General features: G+C 36.8%; 1 protein-coding gene across 1 annotated transcript; it reads right to left on the bottom strand.

Moving 5' to 3' along the window:
- Window positions 1–6,920: 6,920 nt before the first annotated feature.
- Window positions 6,921–12,618, bottom strand: LOC105364962 (cytochrome P450 6A1-like). The gene is made up of 5 exons (XM_011503008.1): window positions 12,492–12,618; window positions 8,005–8,909; window positions 7,575–7,796; window positions 7,176–7,427; window positions 6,921–7,098 (listed from the first exon to the last, which is right to left on the bottom strand). Exons 2-5 carry the CDS (start codon window positions 8,864–8,866, stop codon window positions 6,932–6,934), a joined length of 1,503 nt encoding a protein of 500 aa, XP_011501310.1. The 5' UTR covers window positions 8,867–8,909; window positions 12,492–12,618; the 3' UTR covers window positions 6,921–6,931.
- Between the last annotated feature and the right edge of the window lie 1,092 nt (window positions 12,619–13,710).

The raw sequence follows: 13,710 nt of genomic DNA, 5'->3' as shown, positions 1-13,710 counted from the left end.
CAATTACACATAATCCCAGCAAAAGCACGTTACAAACTTTACCCTCCGAGCAATTCGCAATGAGCTTCGTCGAAAAATAAATATTAATAAACAAGCGCGATTCAATTAAACTTCCTCCAGCTTCTCTTATACAACTCCCTCTACCCACCCACCCCCTTACACCACCATCCACACGACAAGCCAAACCACCGCCAACGTCGCCATCATTCAAATCTAGTCCCAATAACTTTTTAAATCTACATTCATCCGTGCTCTTACGTCTCTTCGAATCTTCATTATCCCTCTACCATATCTACCGAGCCAAATCTTCTGCATTTTTCACAATTTTACCTACCTGCAGTCCCCCTTCCGACTCCCTCTCTCTCTCTCTCTCTCTCTCTCTCTCTCTCTCTCTCTCTCTCTCTCTACCGCGGTTATTTGCTTCGATATTTGTGTGGCGTTTGGGACTGTGCGCGTACGCACGGTATTATTCTTGCATGAGATATCTCTCCTACGACATGCATACGGATACCCCAAGATACCCAAATAGGAGAGAAGGAGAGGATGCTACTTTTTGACCCATCTTATTTCTCTTCGACTTTACGACTTCATATGATAGATAGGCGCGCACGTGAGCCCGTAGGTACGTCGCAGGTATGCCGTTGGACGTTGAGATATGCTCGCGAGCATCTTATTTATAATAACTCGTCTGCGTCTGTGACGTCATTGCTGCCGGTGGATCGATTTCGCGGTTGTTGGGGATTTGGCTCGTTAACGAGGTGATGCGTTCATCCGCCGCGAGCGTAAATCTGGATTAAGGTGGCGATGTATGTAAATGACGGTGAACGGTCGGCGGAGAAAGCGGCTGGAGTTGGTGGTTGGGGGTTGGGGGGGGGTGGGGGGGGGGGGGGGGGGGGGGGGGGGAGGGTGGATGACAAGGGTATGCGGAAAAGTGGCTTCGGAGATGAGTGGCTTGTAAGTGCGGGTGAGAAGAAAGACTTGTCGCTGACGGTAATTATTCAATGCTCCGGTTATTTCGCTTCCTTTGGCGTAGCGTGTGTTTAACGCTTCGGGCGTACCGGAGAGATAAATTATACCGTTAATACATCGTGCGAGGGACTTTCATTTGCGATGACAGTTAAAATGAAAGTGCATTCGTTTAACAAACTGTGTCTTAATTCAATTAATCGCTTGGGGTTTAACGTTGCTTGTAAAAGAAATTATCAGCTATGGCATGCTCGCGCGTACTGGCAAATAAACCAAATACTTCCTCTGCGACCTGGTAACTAACTGGCTGTGCGATCGTGATTTTCGAAGAAGAATGTAATTATTTTATAATTACTTGATGCAGTTTTTTTTATTTATTTTTGCTTTGCTGTTGTTTTCTTGTTTTTCTCAAACCGAATAATAAAAATACTTGATAGCATGGGAATGCCAGTTGGAATGCTAAATAGTACAATTTTTGTTTTACTTGCACTAAATTCTTTCAATAAGAATAAAGTTGAATTTTAATACAAAATATTAATTCATAAGCCTGTTTTTAAACTAAGCTATGTGATGGAATTCCTTATGATATTTTTAAGTCGATTTAAAGCAAAAGAATTTTGCTTCGATCTGCTCTGCAATTATTTTTAATAAAAATTAAAATATTTAAGGTATAATTTGCTTGTGAAGAAGTAAAAGCCAAAAAAAAAAAAAAAAAAAAAAAAAACAGAATTAACGCTTCATTCATCAACGACTTCCTTCCCGTATAACACATATGCATTGTTACATAATCGTCGCAGGACGAAATTAATTACTTTATTGAATAAAATTTTATAATAATTTATAATATTGTACAATTTATGTAGAGCAACGAACCACTCTCGTGCATCTTTGATAGATTATTTCTTAATTTCTTACGATAATATGTCGACTCGAATGTGTTTATTGCAAATCACCGCTTAACTCGTTATACTCAAAGCTCGTATATGAAATACTACGATCCACGTGATGTGGGCACGCTCGTTTATTCAATTATGCGGAAATAAAGGAATTATCCGCAAGGTCCCGGCAGTGGCGTAAAAGTTTGAGATTCGCAGGTTCAGCGCATAACGGACTTTGCACACATCGGCAGTGAATGTTCACGCGTACGCAGAGGCCGTAAGGTCAAACAATGTACATTATTCTCTTTCCCGCCTTCTTTCACGGACTTTGGTGAGGTACTTGGCAGCATAAGAGAGTGGAGAAGGAGGAAAAGGAGGAGGATGATGATGATGAGAAGTAGGAGTCGAGAGAGAGAGAGAGAGAGAGAGAGAGAGAGAGAGAGAGAGAGAGAATTGTAGCATCCAGAGTCACAATTAACGACTGCAGAAGTAAGTTGAGGGAGTCAAAAACAGCCCTCGGTGCTCTCAATCAATGCTCTGATCCGCAGTGGATCGGGTGACAGTGGAGGAGCCGCGGTAGTCGGGATCCATACCCTGGCAGCTGACTCATTTGCCACTGACGGCACCCGCGGGAAATCACGTGATCGAGTCTCGGCTCCACCGATAGTAATTGCCTCTTGGTGTTCCTCGCCGCGACGATACGATCGATGCATGTCCGGCTTGACGGGTGAAAGTGGCCGCTTTTGAGCGAACGCTAACAGCGCTAATCGATCTTTCGCCAGATACAAGACGTCGTTTCTCGCTCTCTCGACCTTACCGAGTTACCACTCTCATAGTTTTTTTCAAACCAAAGCAACTGCAGCTCGCACCCGACGATCTTTCGCTCCTGAATATTTCCGTAGGATATTTACGTATGACTTGATGACTTCACTAAATTATCTGCTTACGAATGGGTAACGCTTGCGAAATTGCAATTGAATGATGGTCATACGATTTCACGCCTCAATCTTTCCAATTAAATTAATTCATTGTAATAAAGTCATTATTCTGTGATAAATATATAGGAACGGATTTTTTATTGTTATTGTTTTGTTTCTTTATGCGCGCTGAGGAATGTCGTATTCGCATATAGATGGGCAGAAAATTACTAATTTGATGAATTGATCTTGGATTAATTAATGCTTGGAAAAAAAAAAAAAACCTATACATTGCAATGTCATGTTGAAAGAGTTGGAAATGAAAATGTTTGTCTTGAAATATTTCGTCTACATTTGTTGCGATAATTAAATTATCCTCTAAAATTTTTTCTCTTCTATCATTTGAAATCATGGACTTTGATGATAATTTAAGAACTTAGTGACATCTTAAAGTAAGTAGAATAGTGTATTTTTTTGTTTTCGCATTGGATTTAATTTGGATTTGGTAATACGATACACGAGAGTTATCAAAAGAAATATCCAATATAAATTAATTAATTTAATTGTCATTTTAACAACTCATTTCTACTTAATAAATATTATTAGCAAAATAAATTCATTATACGTAATGAGTCAAGCAATAAAAACATATAATAGTTCTATTGTATTTTTACATTTTAAAATGATCTGTGCATTTATTTAAACGTATTATTAAATAATGTAAAAAAAAAAAAAAAAAAAAAAAAAAAAGAAGAAGATGAAGAATAAAAAATAAATGAATAAACAAAAGAAAAATTCAAAGTCTTGTTAATAAGCATAATATAAATAGAAATCAGAGAATTATTCATAAATATATGACATTTATATCGATCATGAGGTGATCATTACCTTTGATGTATGTGCATTTCTACAAAAGACTTTACGCAAAATCTTTTTCAGCAATGCCAATAAAATTAAAAATAGATTTATTACATTAGTGGTCGAATTAAATTAAAATAAATTCAATTTTATTTAATGTCCGTATAAGCCTTCATTAAAAATATTGATTCAGAGTTGTATTGCGAATAGCGTATGAAAAAGTTCATAAAAATGAAATCAAACGGGCTAAAATTTTACTCGCTCTTCCATTAATAATGACAATACATTTTAATAATTTATGAAATAATGTTGATGATTAAATAACCAAATTATATTCCATTCAAACGCACATATTGATTAAATAAAGTAATTACATCGTGCGTTCAAGACTTTTAATCAATATTCATTTGCTGACAATATTATAAATGAATAAATTATTAATGGGATTTTATTATTTCTACTTTATAATGGAACAATTTTATGTTAAAAATTTCGATAAAAGTAGTTTTATTTAATGATTGACAGCTGTAGTTGGGCGTTTTTTTTTTTTTTTTTTTTTTTATTAAAATTATTAAATTTCCTATACTTGTCCGTGAATAAATGACAAGACTTGTGCAAAGTCTAAATATTGAATTTATCTAAAATATGATACGATTATCAGGATATTTTCATTTCACATTTAATTCGTTCGTTGCGCAAGATGAAATAGAAAATAAGTTATTTTACAACTGCATTTGCTTAAGCTATGAGAAACTTTTTATACCAAGGCCGTGCGATATTCCAATGTATATTTAATAATAACCGAAGAAATGTGGATAAAAAATTTTCGTAAATAATTGACTTATGAATTTGGGTGAATTTGGAGATTCATTAAATCATTAATTGACTGACATACATTCGGTATAATGAGATGGAATTTATATATTTTTCATTGTTTCTGAAATGATTTGCCATCGTCAGTCCAATATGAAAATCGCTTAGAGAATTTATTAAAATTTTTGGCAAATACATAATATCAACGTTGTCCTAAAATTTTTATATGCTAAAACAAATCATATGTGCCAACTTTAAATGTCAAATGTCAAATAAAATTAATATATTTACACGTCAGTGGACCAGTCTATTTATAATCATAATGGCATCATTTTTTTTATCTAAGATTCGTGGCTGCTCAATACTTGGCAATCATTTGATTCGAATTTATCATCTTTAATAGAGTTCGTCTTTAATAGATTTTCTCTTACTCGATTCTTACACATTGTGATTAAAATTTTTATAAATAATTATTGATGAATAACCTCCTATAATGTAATTATTTTTACAAGTACGTGGTAAATGGGAGTATGATGAAAATTCAATTGACAAACAGTCGAATGTCGTTATCTAGCTTGTTGTTAAGGCAAGTAAAAATAGGCAATAAAACTTTATAAAAATTGATGAATTAAAAATGTCGTCTTTGAAAGTCGAAGACGGAAATAATCGTGTGAGGATGAAGTAAAATTGAAAGGCGTATTTCATTCATTTTGCCTAATGGTCACGATCCCATTTGGGTCGGTTATCAAAAGTTTTGCCAAAATTTACCTCTGCTCGCTGGAGTTATTCCAAGAACTGCGGCCGAACAACCGGTAGCAAATAATATTATTGCATGTGCTGGACAATTTGCAAGTAAAAATAATAGTTTTTAAGTGGGCGCATCGAAATAACCATTTTGATTAGGTATTTTGTTATCGTACGAGTTGGATGAGGAGGACCGGCAGGCCAATGTCCACCGCAGATGAGAATAATGAACACGAATCGAGGCAAAAAAAAAAAAAAAAATACACATTTTATCATTAAAGTACACTTGTCGTAATAAATGATAAAACAAGGAGCTTCGTAAATTTGTCCTAGCGCCATCTATCTGTTTTATCGAAATATGTAATATTTATGAAAATTGGAGACAGGACGGAAGTTTGGCATTACAAAGTTGTGGTTTTACTGCCTAAGTGTAGGTAAAGTCTACTAGCAATGCGTAGACTAAAAAGACCATCCAACTTCTTGGAATCACAATCATAAAATCGGCGTTTAACCGATGTTTCGCTCGCTTGTTTAACCCACAAACCGTACATGTACGTACAAGTAACTCGAAGGATAATACGTGACACGTGGAATAGAGGAAGAGAAGAGAGGGTGAGAGAGAGAGAGAGAGAGAGAGAGAGAGAGAGAGAGAGAGAGGGAGATACCCTTTACGCGCCACCGACGATAAAATTACGGCATATCGGACCATTTCGAACTACTTAGAGGGAGTGAAGGCAGTCGTATAAAGTCAAAAAGGTCTTCTGCCCGTCCTCCGTACATCGCGAGAAGCTCACTCCAAACGACTACACGAAGAATTTATCACTTACATCCACGGGGCTCTCTCGCTCTCTCCTCTTCTTCCCCTCCTCTTCTTTCTCTCGTCTCTCTCACTCACTCACTCCCCCTCTCTCTCTCTCTCTCTCTCTCTCTCTCTCTCTGTGTCTCTTTGTGTATGTGCGCGCATACGCGCTCGCTTTGGTGATATAGCATGGCACAAGGAGCAAAGAGAGATGAGGATATCGTGCAAGCGTGGAAAACGTGAGTTTAATAATTCATCTGTATGCCTTCCTCTCGCGTGAGCGTTCGCCCAGCGAATTGGAACTTTATCGACTTTGCCTTTCGGACTATCTAGAAAATAGTACTCGACTTTGGGAAAAGACTTATTACGAATCTTTCTCTCGTGCTTCCTCCACCGTTTTTAATTCAAGAGCTTAGCTTTATTTACCATTATAAAATAGTTTATTTTCATGGCTATTTATTCGAAACGGTGACTCGCTTTATCTTAGCCCTTAAATGTACGTTTTATCTGTTTACCGGCTCTCTCGCTTAAATTTATGCCTGCTAAAATCGTAATTATGCGGAGACAATTTCTATTCATCGACCGTCGATAAACCGATTGGATTAGATTTTTTTCAAATGCCATTAGGCTTGGAGTGAGGTGCGCGTTGTTAATGTAAGTCACAAGGGGTGTAAGGTTGAAATTGAAGGAAGAGAAATTGAAGGAAGAGAAATTGCTGGACAAATGAAAGCTGTAATTATTAGTTCATTGATTTTTAAACGAATGGTCATATATTATTAATTATGTCTTATAATTCTAAATACTCTTATATATTATGTTGTATGAATATCTTGTAATTTAATAACTTGTAAAACATTTATTTGGATTATTCTGACAAAATTAAAAAAAAAACACACACACACACACGCGCGCGCGCGCGCGCACACACGCGCAGACACGCACACACAAAGTATACACTATTTTAATTTTGTAAATTTTAAGTGTATGCCTTCTTTGGGCGCGAGTAAAAATCTTCTCGGATTACTGACATAAGGAATAGGCGTTTTATCGCAAATGTCAACCCTGTAGTTCTTCAATATTGTTATGACTCCAATTTTCGTTTGATAATTACCGAATCGTGCACCTGCGTATATATAATCTTCTATTATCGAGTGAGCTTATTATTTAAATTGACTTACTTAATTGTAGATAAAATGTTACCTATACAGTTTCGTGGTCCAGCGCCAAAAGGTAAATAATTGAATGTGTGTCTTTCTTTCATATTGCCCTCGTCGAATCTTTCTGGATTAAAAGTTTCGGGATTAGTGTAAATCGCTGGATCTCGATGAATCGCATACACTGGAATCCAAATTCTTGTATCTTTCGGAATGGTTGTTTGTGTTTGAGAAAATGTGAATGCATTTGTTGCTTGTCTAGTCAAAATGGTAATTACCGGATACTTTCGTAACGTTTCTATAAAAACAAAAACAAATAAAAAAAAGCAAAACAAAACAAACAAACAAAGAAACAGCAGCAACAACGACAAAACAGTAATACATTAAATTATTGCAAAAACTGTCATGTATTAATAATTACATGATCAATAAATAATTCTTTTACCACAAAATATTTTGTTCAAGTATTTCATTTCTTGGATCAGCGTAAACTCCAATTTCTCATTGTTATTTATCAAAACTTCGTTTATCTCCACTCGAACTTTGTTCTGAATGGACTGATTGAGAGCTAATTCGTAAAGAATATGACTTATGATTGTAGACGAAGTGTCGAAACCAGCGAAAAAGAAAGCAAATGCTTGGGCTGTTAAGAGAGTGTCCGTTAATTCTGAAATAGCATTAGATACTTGTAAAACATTAATTATTATTACTTACTATTATGATAGAATTATTGTTATTAGGCTGATAAGTGAATGAGCGATAGAGTGTCTAGTTAATAAAATGCAATGCTTCGAAAATTGGAAATTTCATAAAAATTTGAAATATCCTTCTAACTACTAAGCATTAATGGGTATATAAGATATTTGTAAGCTTACCGATATCCTTTAATTGGTCGGCATTGTCTTTCAAATCATTCAATAAGTCAACGAAATCGCCCCTTTTAATATTATTATCTTTTCTGTGCTTCATTGTTCTCGTCATCGTATTAATGAAAAAGTCATTGATTTCGTAATCGTACATAATAGGGCCAAGTAATTTAAATAAGAATGGAAATATTTGCTTGAATCGCATCTTAAAAGCCCTCCATTTATTAACATTAACGAACTTTAAACCAACTTTACAAAATTCACTGTTCTCATCTTTAAGAGCGTTCATGTCAATTCCAAAAACGCATCTGCCAATAACGTCTGTGGTGAATCTAGCAGCAAGATTGCAGCATTCCACGATGTCATTACTTTCGATTTTTGCGCTCAAAGTTGTTTCAAGGTTGCTCGCACACTCCAGAATAAGATAAAACATGTCTTTAAGTTTTGCGGAGCTGAACATGGTTGTTTGCTTAGTTCGAAGTGGCTTCCATCTCGCAGCCTCGAGATTGATTAAATTTGCTGAAAGAGGCTCGACCTTTTCGAAAATACGATTACCTCTATTGAGAAAGGACGAAAAGTTCTTGACCATAACGTCTTTAATGATTTCGGGATCGTTGATAATTAAAATTGGAGCTCGACTGGCAAATATACCGAACATTGGATAATTTTTGTACTTGTTGTATTCTTCCGCGACGTAATTACCAATCGACACTTTACCAAGAATTATATCTCGAATGTTGCCAAATAGTGGCACGGGCTCAGGGCCTGGGATACCGCGGCTTTTCCAAAAGTCAAAGGTCATTGTAAAATAATAATAAATTAGCCACAAGATGATCAACGTTCCGGCCATTTCAATTATTCCGATCTCCATTGCGACCAATTAAAATACTGAATAACGCGGAGGGAAATATTATCTGAAAGAATATAGTGTCATTAATGTCATATATATATATATATATATATATATATATATATATATATATTTGGAATACATAAATTTTGAATATACGCCACATTAAACAATTAACTATTATAACAATTATCAATTCAAGTATAAATAAATGAAGATTATGCTTACGTTTATGTGAAAAATAATTTAGCTTACTCGCAATTATTTGTAATTAACAATAATTCATTGGAGTGCATCTTGAACAACAATAATACATTGGAAACAATTCATTAAAACGCGTATAATTAATCATTATAATTATTGTATATTTAGGCGTCCGCTTATCATAATAAACATTATTTTGAATTTTTCGGACCTCTACATTAGTAATCTGCACTAAAATACAAGTATTTAGAATTATAAAATGTATAATGAAATAATGTAATAAAGCAAAACACATTAATATGCCACACGCGTTGAATGCCTTGATCCCCCCACCCCCCACAACAATCTTTATTGTTTTCTTCTCTCTCTCTCTCTCTCTCTCTCTCTCTCGCTCTCTCTCTCTCGCTCTCTCTCTCGCTCTCTTTTTACTCTCGCTCTTGAATTTGCTTATAAAGTAGAGTGGCACTGCGTGAGAAAATTCCTTAAATTCATAATCCATGGAGCCACTTTTCACCATTACTTCGACACCTCGAATTATGACATTAAATCAAATAACATTGACGCACGTGACATTCCCCGAGTACAAAACACACGAACGAGCTTGCAAATGGTGTCTATATGATATACAACTTGAAGGAGAACTTTGCCCAACTACTATATGTATTAGTGTAGGGGAGGGGAGAACCTCGCACGGGCGGTTAACGCCACCTACGAACCGCCTTCGCATCCTCGTCCAATTCACAGGGGAAGTCAAAAGCGCTAAACGCAACTTCATTACGCTCCACAAGTGCGCTGTCGAGGCAATCGGAAGTTTCATTCTCTGCCATTTGCAATATTCCACTCCGCAGACGCGCTCCCTGACCGAGGAACCCCCAACCCCACCCCCAGACTATTCGTTACTGTCATCGGTCGCTAAACAGTCGCGAGTACGCCCTCGAAAGGCAGTCCCCACCCCCTCGCATACATCATAACGCGCGATCGCAAAACGAGAGTCGCTCGACCGTGATGCCGGTATTAAGGACTTATCCCGACGAGACGAGTGCACTCGCGGCGTCCGCTCCACGTCGTCCTTAGAGCCCGAGGAATAATGGATTGCCCGAGGCGCATATGCGCGACGGGGACGACCCTCTTTGCGGCATTGTAAGCAATATGACGGCACGCACGAGGATAAGCCGCAGGAATAAGACTTTATGATTCGAGAAAGCCAACAAAGGACGATGATACGCAGCAGCGCCACGGCGAAGGGGCATACCGAGGGGAGAGGCGGCCGCGTGCGCGCGTGCCTGTCATGCTGAAAATCGCGAGCGACTTTTGGGGCCGAAGGATCGGTGCCGTGTCGAGCGGGATAAGCCGGCGCTATTATTGGCGGCAATGTTATTTTCAGCGCGACGGAGATGATGGGGGTTCGAGGAAAGGCTGGATCTTGATCGATCGGACTGCTTTTAACGATCATCGTCCAACTGACATTCGATTTAGCGGTAAAAGAAAAAAAGCGAGAGGACAAGTCAGCGACTGTTGTTTAAACGGCCAAATGATGGTATTAGGAAAGAAAGACAGGAGGGCGTTTGGCGAAAAGATTCCATTGACCGGGATTATTTTGCGCAAATGTTATAATTTGCCTAAATAATAAGAGGCCGAGGTCGCGGGACTCCGGGATGTTTCCCGGTTAATAGGACACCGCGAAAATCAAGCTAATGCCTGCATTGCATTGATTAGCCCAAACTAATCGAGCGAGTGAATTAGAAATCAAGACGTTCTTCATTCGCTTCGAGATTATCAATTATCGATTTTAAATTTGAATTCAACGACATTTCGAAATTGCTATAGCGTCGATGCGCGCGAGATTCTAATGAATCAATATTAGTTAATAGAATAGAATAGAAGTGAAAGAAGCCTAGGCGTGTAATTAATTAGCAATGAATGCTTTGGGCATTGCGTGGCGCACACGGGGCTTTGATTCACGCAATCCGCGGTATCGGAATATGATATAGCCGTGGCGGAATATAAGTGTCTGCATTATGTAGATATTTATGCGTGCCCGGAATGGCTTACGTGGGAAAAATGGAGATAAGTTTGATAAAGATTCGGGCGCCATTAAGTATACGCAATGACTCACTATCGAATCTATAGTCGGGGCTTAAAACGCAACCGTGGCGCCCTCGACCCTTCCGCAATTTTTTCAATATTTCGAGAGAAAACGGGGAGAAATTGATATAAGGGGAATACGAGATTCGTTGCTGGCCTTTACAACGTATCGTGAACACTTGCCTGTGGATTATTCGTGGGCGTGAGGATCGTGAAATTGGCATTTATTAAGTTGCCGGGTAAAGAACAGGGAGAATGGGAAGGTTTATCACGAGATGACGAGGCGTTTAACTAACTGTCAAAATTGTTCATAGACGAGGAATCGCGGCCGTGGTATCATTGAAGAACTAACTCACTCACTGTTCCTATTTGTCATCATCATTCTGTTAATATGTTTGTTTTGTTGTCAATTGTCAGGGCAATTATGTATCAGCGGATTTTTCAATTCAGTCAACATGTCTATGCAATAAGTTATTAAGCGAAACTTAAACAATTACTCTGAAATACATATATGTTCTATCCGTATAGCATTATATTACAATTTGTAGCAAGTCACAGTAATAAAATATCGAGGCATTTGGAAATATTATAATATTTGGCTTATAATATTATAAATCTTATAGTAATGATCCAGTAATAGACGTAATACAAATTGTTTATATTGATTTTTTAATCCAAAAAATGTGCAATAAATGTTTGATCATGCAATGCTATTAGCATGCAGAAATCACATTGGCACTTCAATAAGTCCTAAGTGCAAAGAATATCTTATATTTATATTATCCTCTCGAGTAATGAAATTAAATAAAACAATTGGAGTGAGTGGCAATGTTAGTTTAACAAAAAAAAAAAAAAAAAAAAAAAAAATTTTTTTGTTATATAAAATAATATTTTTCTTCGCTCTTTCATTGGCTGTCGTTAAAAATTCTAAGAATATACGTATTTTGAAAATGTAATTTGTTAAACTGCAAATATTCGTATTGAGGCAACTAATTGACATAATTTATTAATCAGCTGACAATTACATCATTTCACATAATAAATCACCCTAAGCTTGAATTCCATATGTATATATATAAATCTTAAGGCACTTGACATTCTCCCAAAAAGCACTAAGATGAATTATAATTGAAATTTAACGGGAAGTTTGTCCTTATGAATTGGACTTTAACCATTTAAAGTGTTGTCTTTAAAAAAATAAAATAAAAAAAAAAAAAAAACAATTCGTATTTCCAATACGAAAGAAGACTCTTATTATACGAGCACAAGATAAAAATAGCGATACCAAGGCAAACAGGATTTACAAAAATGAGATGGTATACATAAGTCCATAAACTATGCAAATAGGTAAATTCACCTTATATAATTGCGCATCTAAGCCGCATATGCCACAAAAGAGTCTCCAACACAACGCCCAGGATTCGCAAATCCGGGAAGCTCAAGCGCTCTTCTCTCCCAATTACATGTATACACCAACGGGTCGAGATCCCCCTACAAAACAAAACAAAAAAAAACAAAAAAAAAAAACAAAAAAAAAAACAAATAAACAAAAAAAACAAAACAAAAAAAACAAAAAAATTAGGAAAAAAACATGCGGAGAGCGAGAACGTAGAAAAGTCGCTGGGCCACCTCGGCACCGCCTCTCCTGGATTAGGCACACAGAGGTCGTATGATCGATGGGCTCGATGACGAGTTCGTACGTAGGTTAATCGCACTCGCGCGTGCCGTGCGTGTATTAGTGCGTCACACCTGCGACATTTTTACCGCCCCGGCGGCAACTGTTAGACCGCGAGAGCATTTCCTCGGTCCGATGGGCCCCCACCCTGGCTCCGAGTCCGCTGGTCCAGATGTGACTTTTTCTACGACTGGACGCGCGCGCCACTGACTACTGCGAGGATCGAGCGAAGCAATTGGATAGGCGAGAGGGGAGGATTCTTTTCTTCTTTTCAGCCAGTAAGGCAATTTTTTAGATGAATTTTTTATGATTTCGAGCGTAAATGAAAATAATACAAACAGTGGGATCGGCTTGGGGTGAATAATTGATTGTTCTCTGTATTTTTGTGCTTTCTTTAAATCCACTCCCTAAAGCTTTATTTGCGTATTATCTTTCCTTCTTCTTTGCCTTTAAGTGCTAATGAAGATCGATAACAATTTTAGCTTATCGATAAATGTTTTCGATCAATGTACCGAAATGGAGTATTTCACGCGATTGACTTGCAGGCTTTCAAATAATTAAAATCGTTAAAGGAAAAAAACTAAGCCGTTTCAACTGAGGTAATGCCGTTTCTTATATTAATGTCAACTCGTGCGTATTAAACAAAGATATATATATATATATATATATATATGTGTGTGTGTGTGTGTGTGTGTGTGTATGTATGCATGTATGTATGTATGCATGTATGTATGTATTTATACTTGAAACGATTTTACAGATGTAATAATCGAAATATAAGGAAACCAAGTAAATATGTCTACATATTGAAAATTGCATGTATTTTTCTCGTATTTTAATTTCATTTAAAGTTTAGCTCATTTTATTAAGTAATTTTATTTTTGATTCCAAATATGTCCAC

This window comes from Ceratosolen solmsi, unplaced genomic scaffold (genome assembly GCF_000503995.2).
Source record: "Ceratosolen solmsi marchali unplaced genomic scaffold, CerSol_1.0 scaffold61, whole genome shotgun sequence".
Lineage (NCBI taxonomy): Eukaryota > Metazoa > Arthropoda > Insecta > Hymenoptera > Agaonidae > Ceratosolen > Ceratosolen solmsi.
Note: the sequence above shows the minus strand (reverse complement) of the source record. Positions and strands in the feature narration are given on the sequence as shown.

Coding starts and splice junctions, on each gene's coding strand:
- LOC105364962 (XM_011503008.1), bottom strand. CDS start 8,866: ATGGAGATCGGAATAATTGAAATGGCCGGAACGTTGATCATCTTGTGG. Junction 7,428..7,574: donor CTTGAACAAAATATTTTGTG/GTAAAAGAATTA, acceptor TTGTTTTTATAG/AAACGTTACGAAAGTATCCG. Junction 7,099..7,175: donor TGGACCACGAAACTGTATAG/GTAACATTTTAT, acceptor ATATATACGCAG/GTGCACGATTCGGTAATTAT.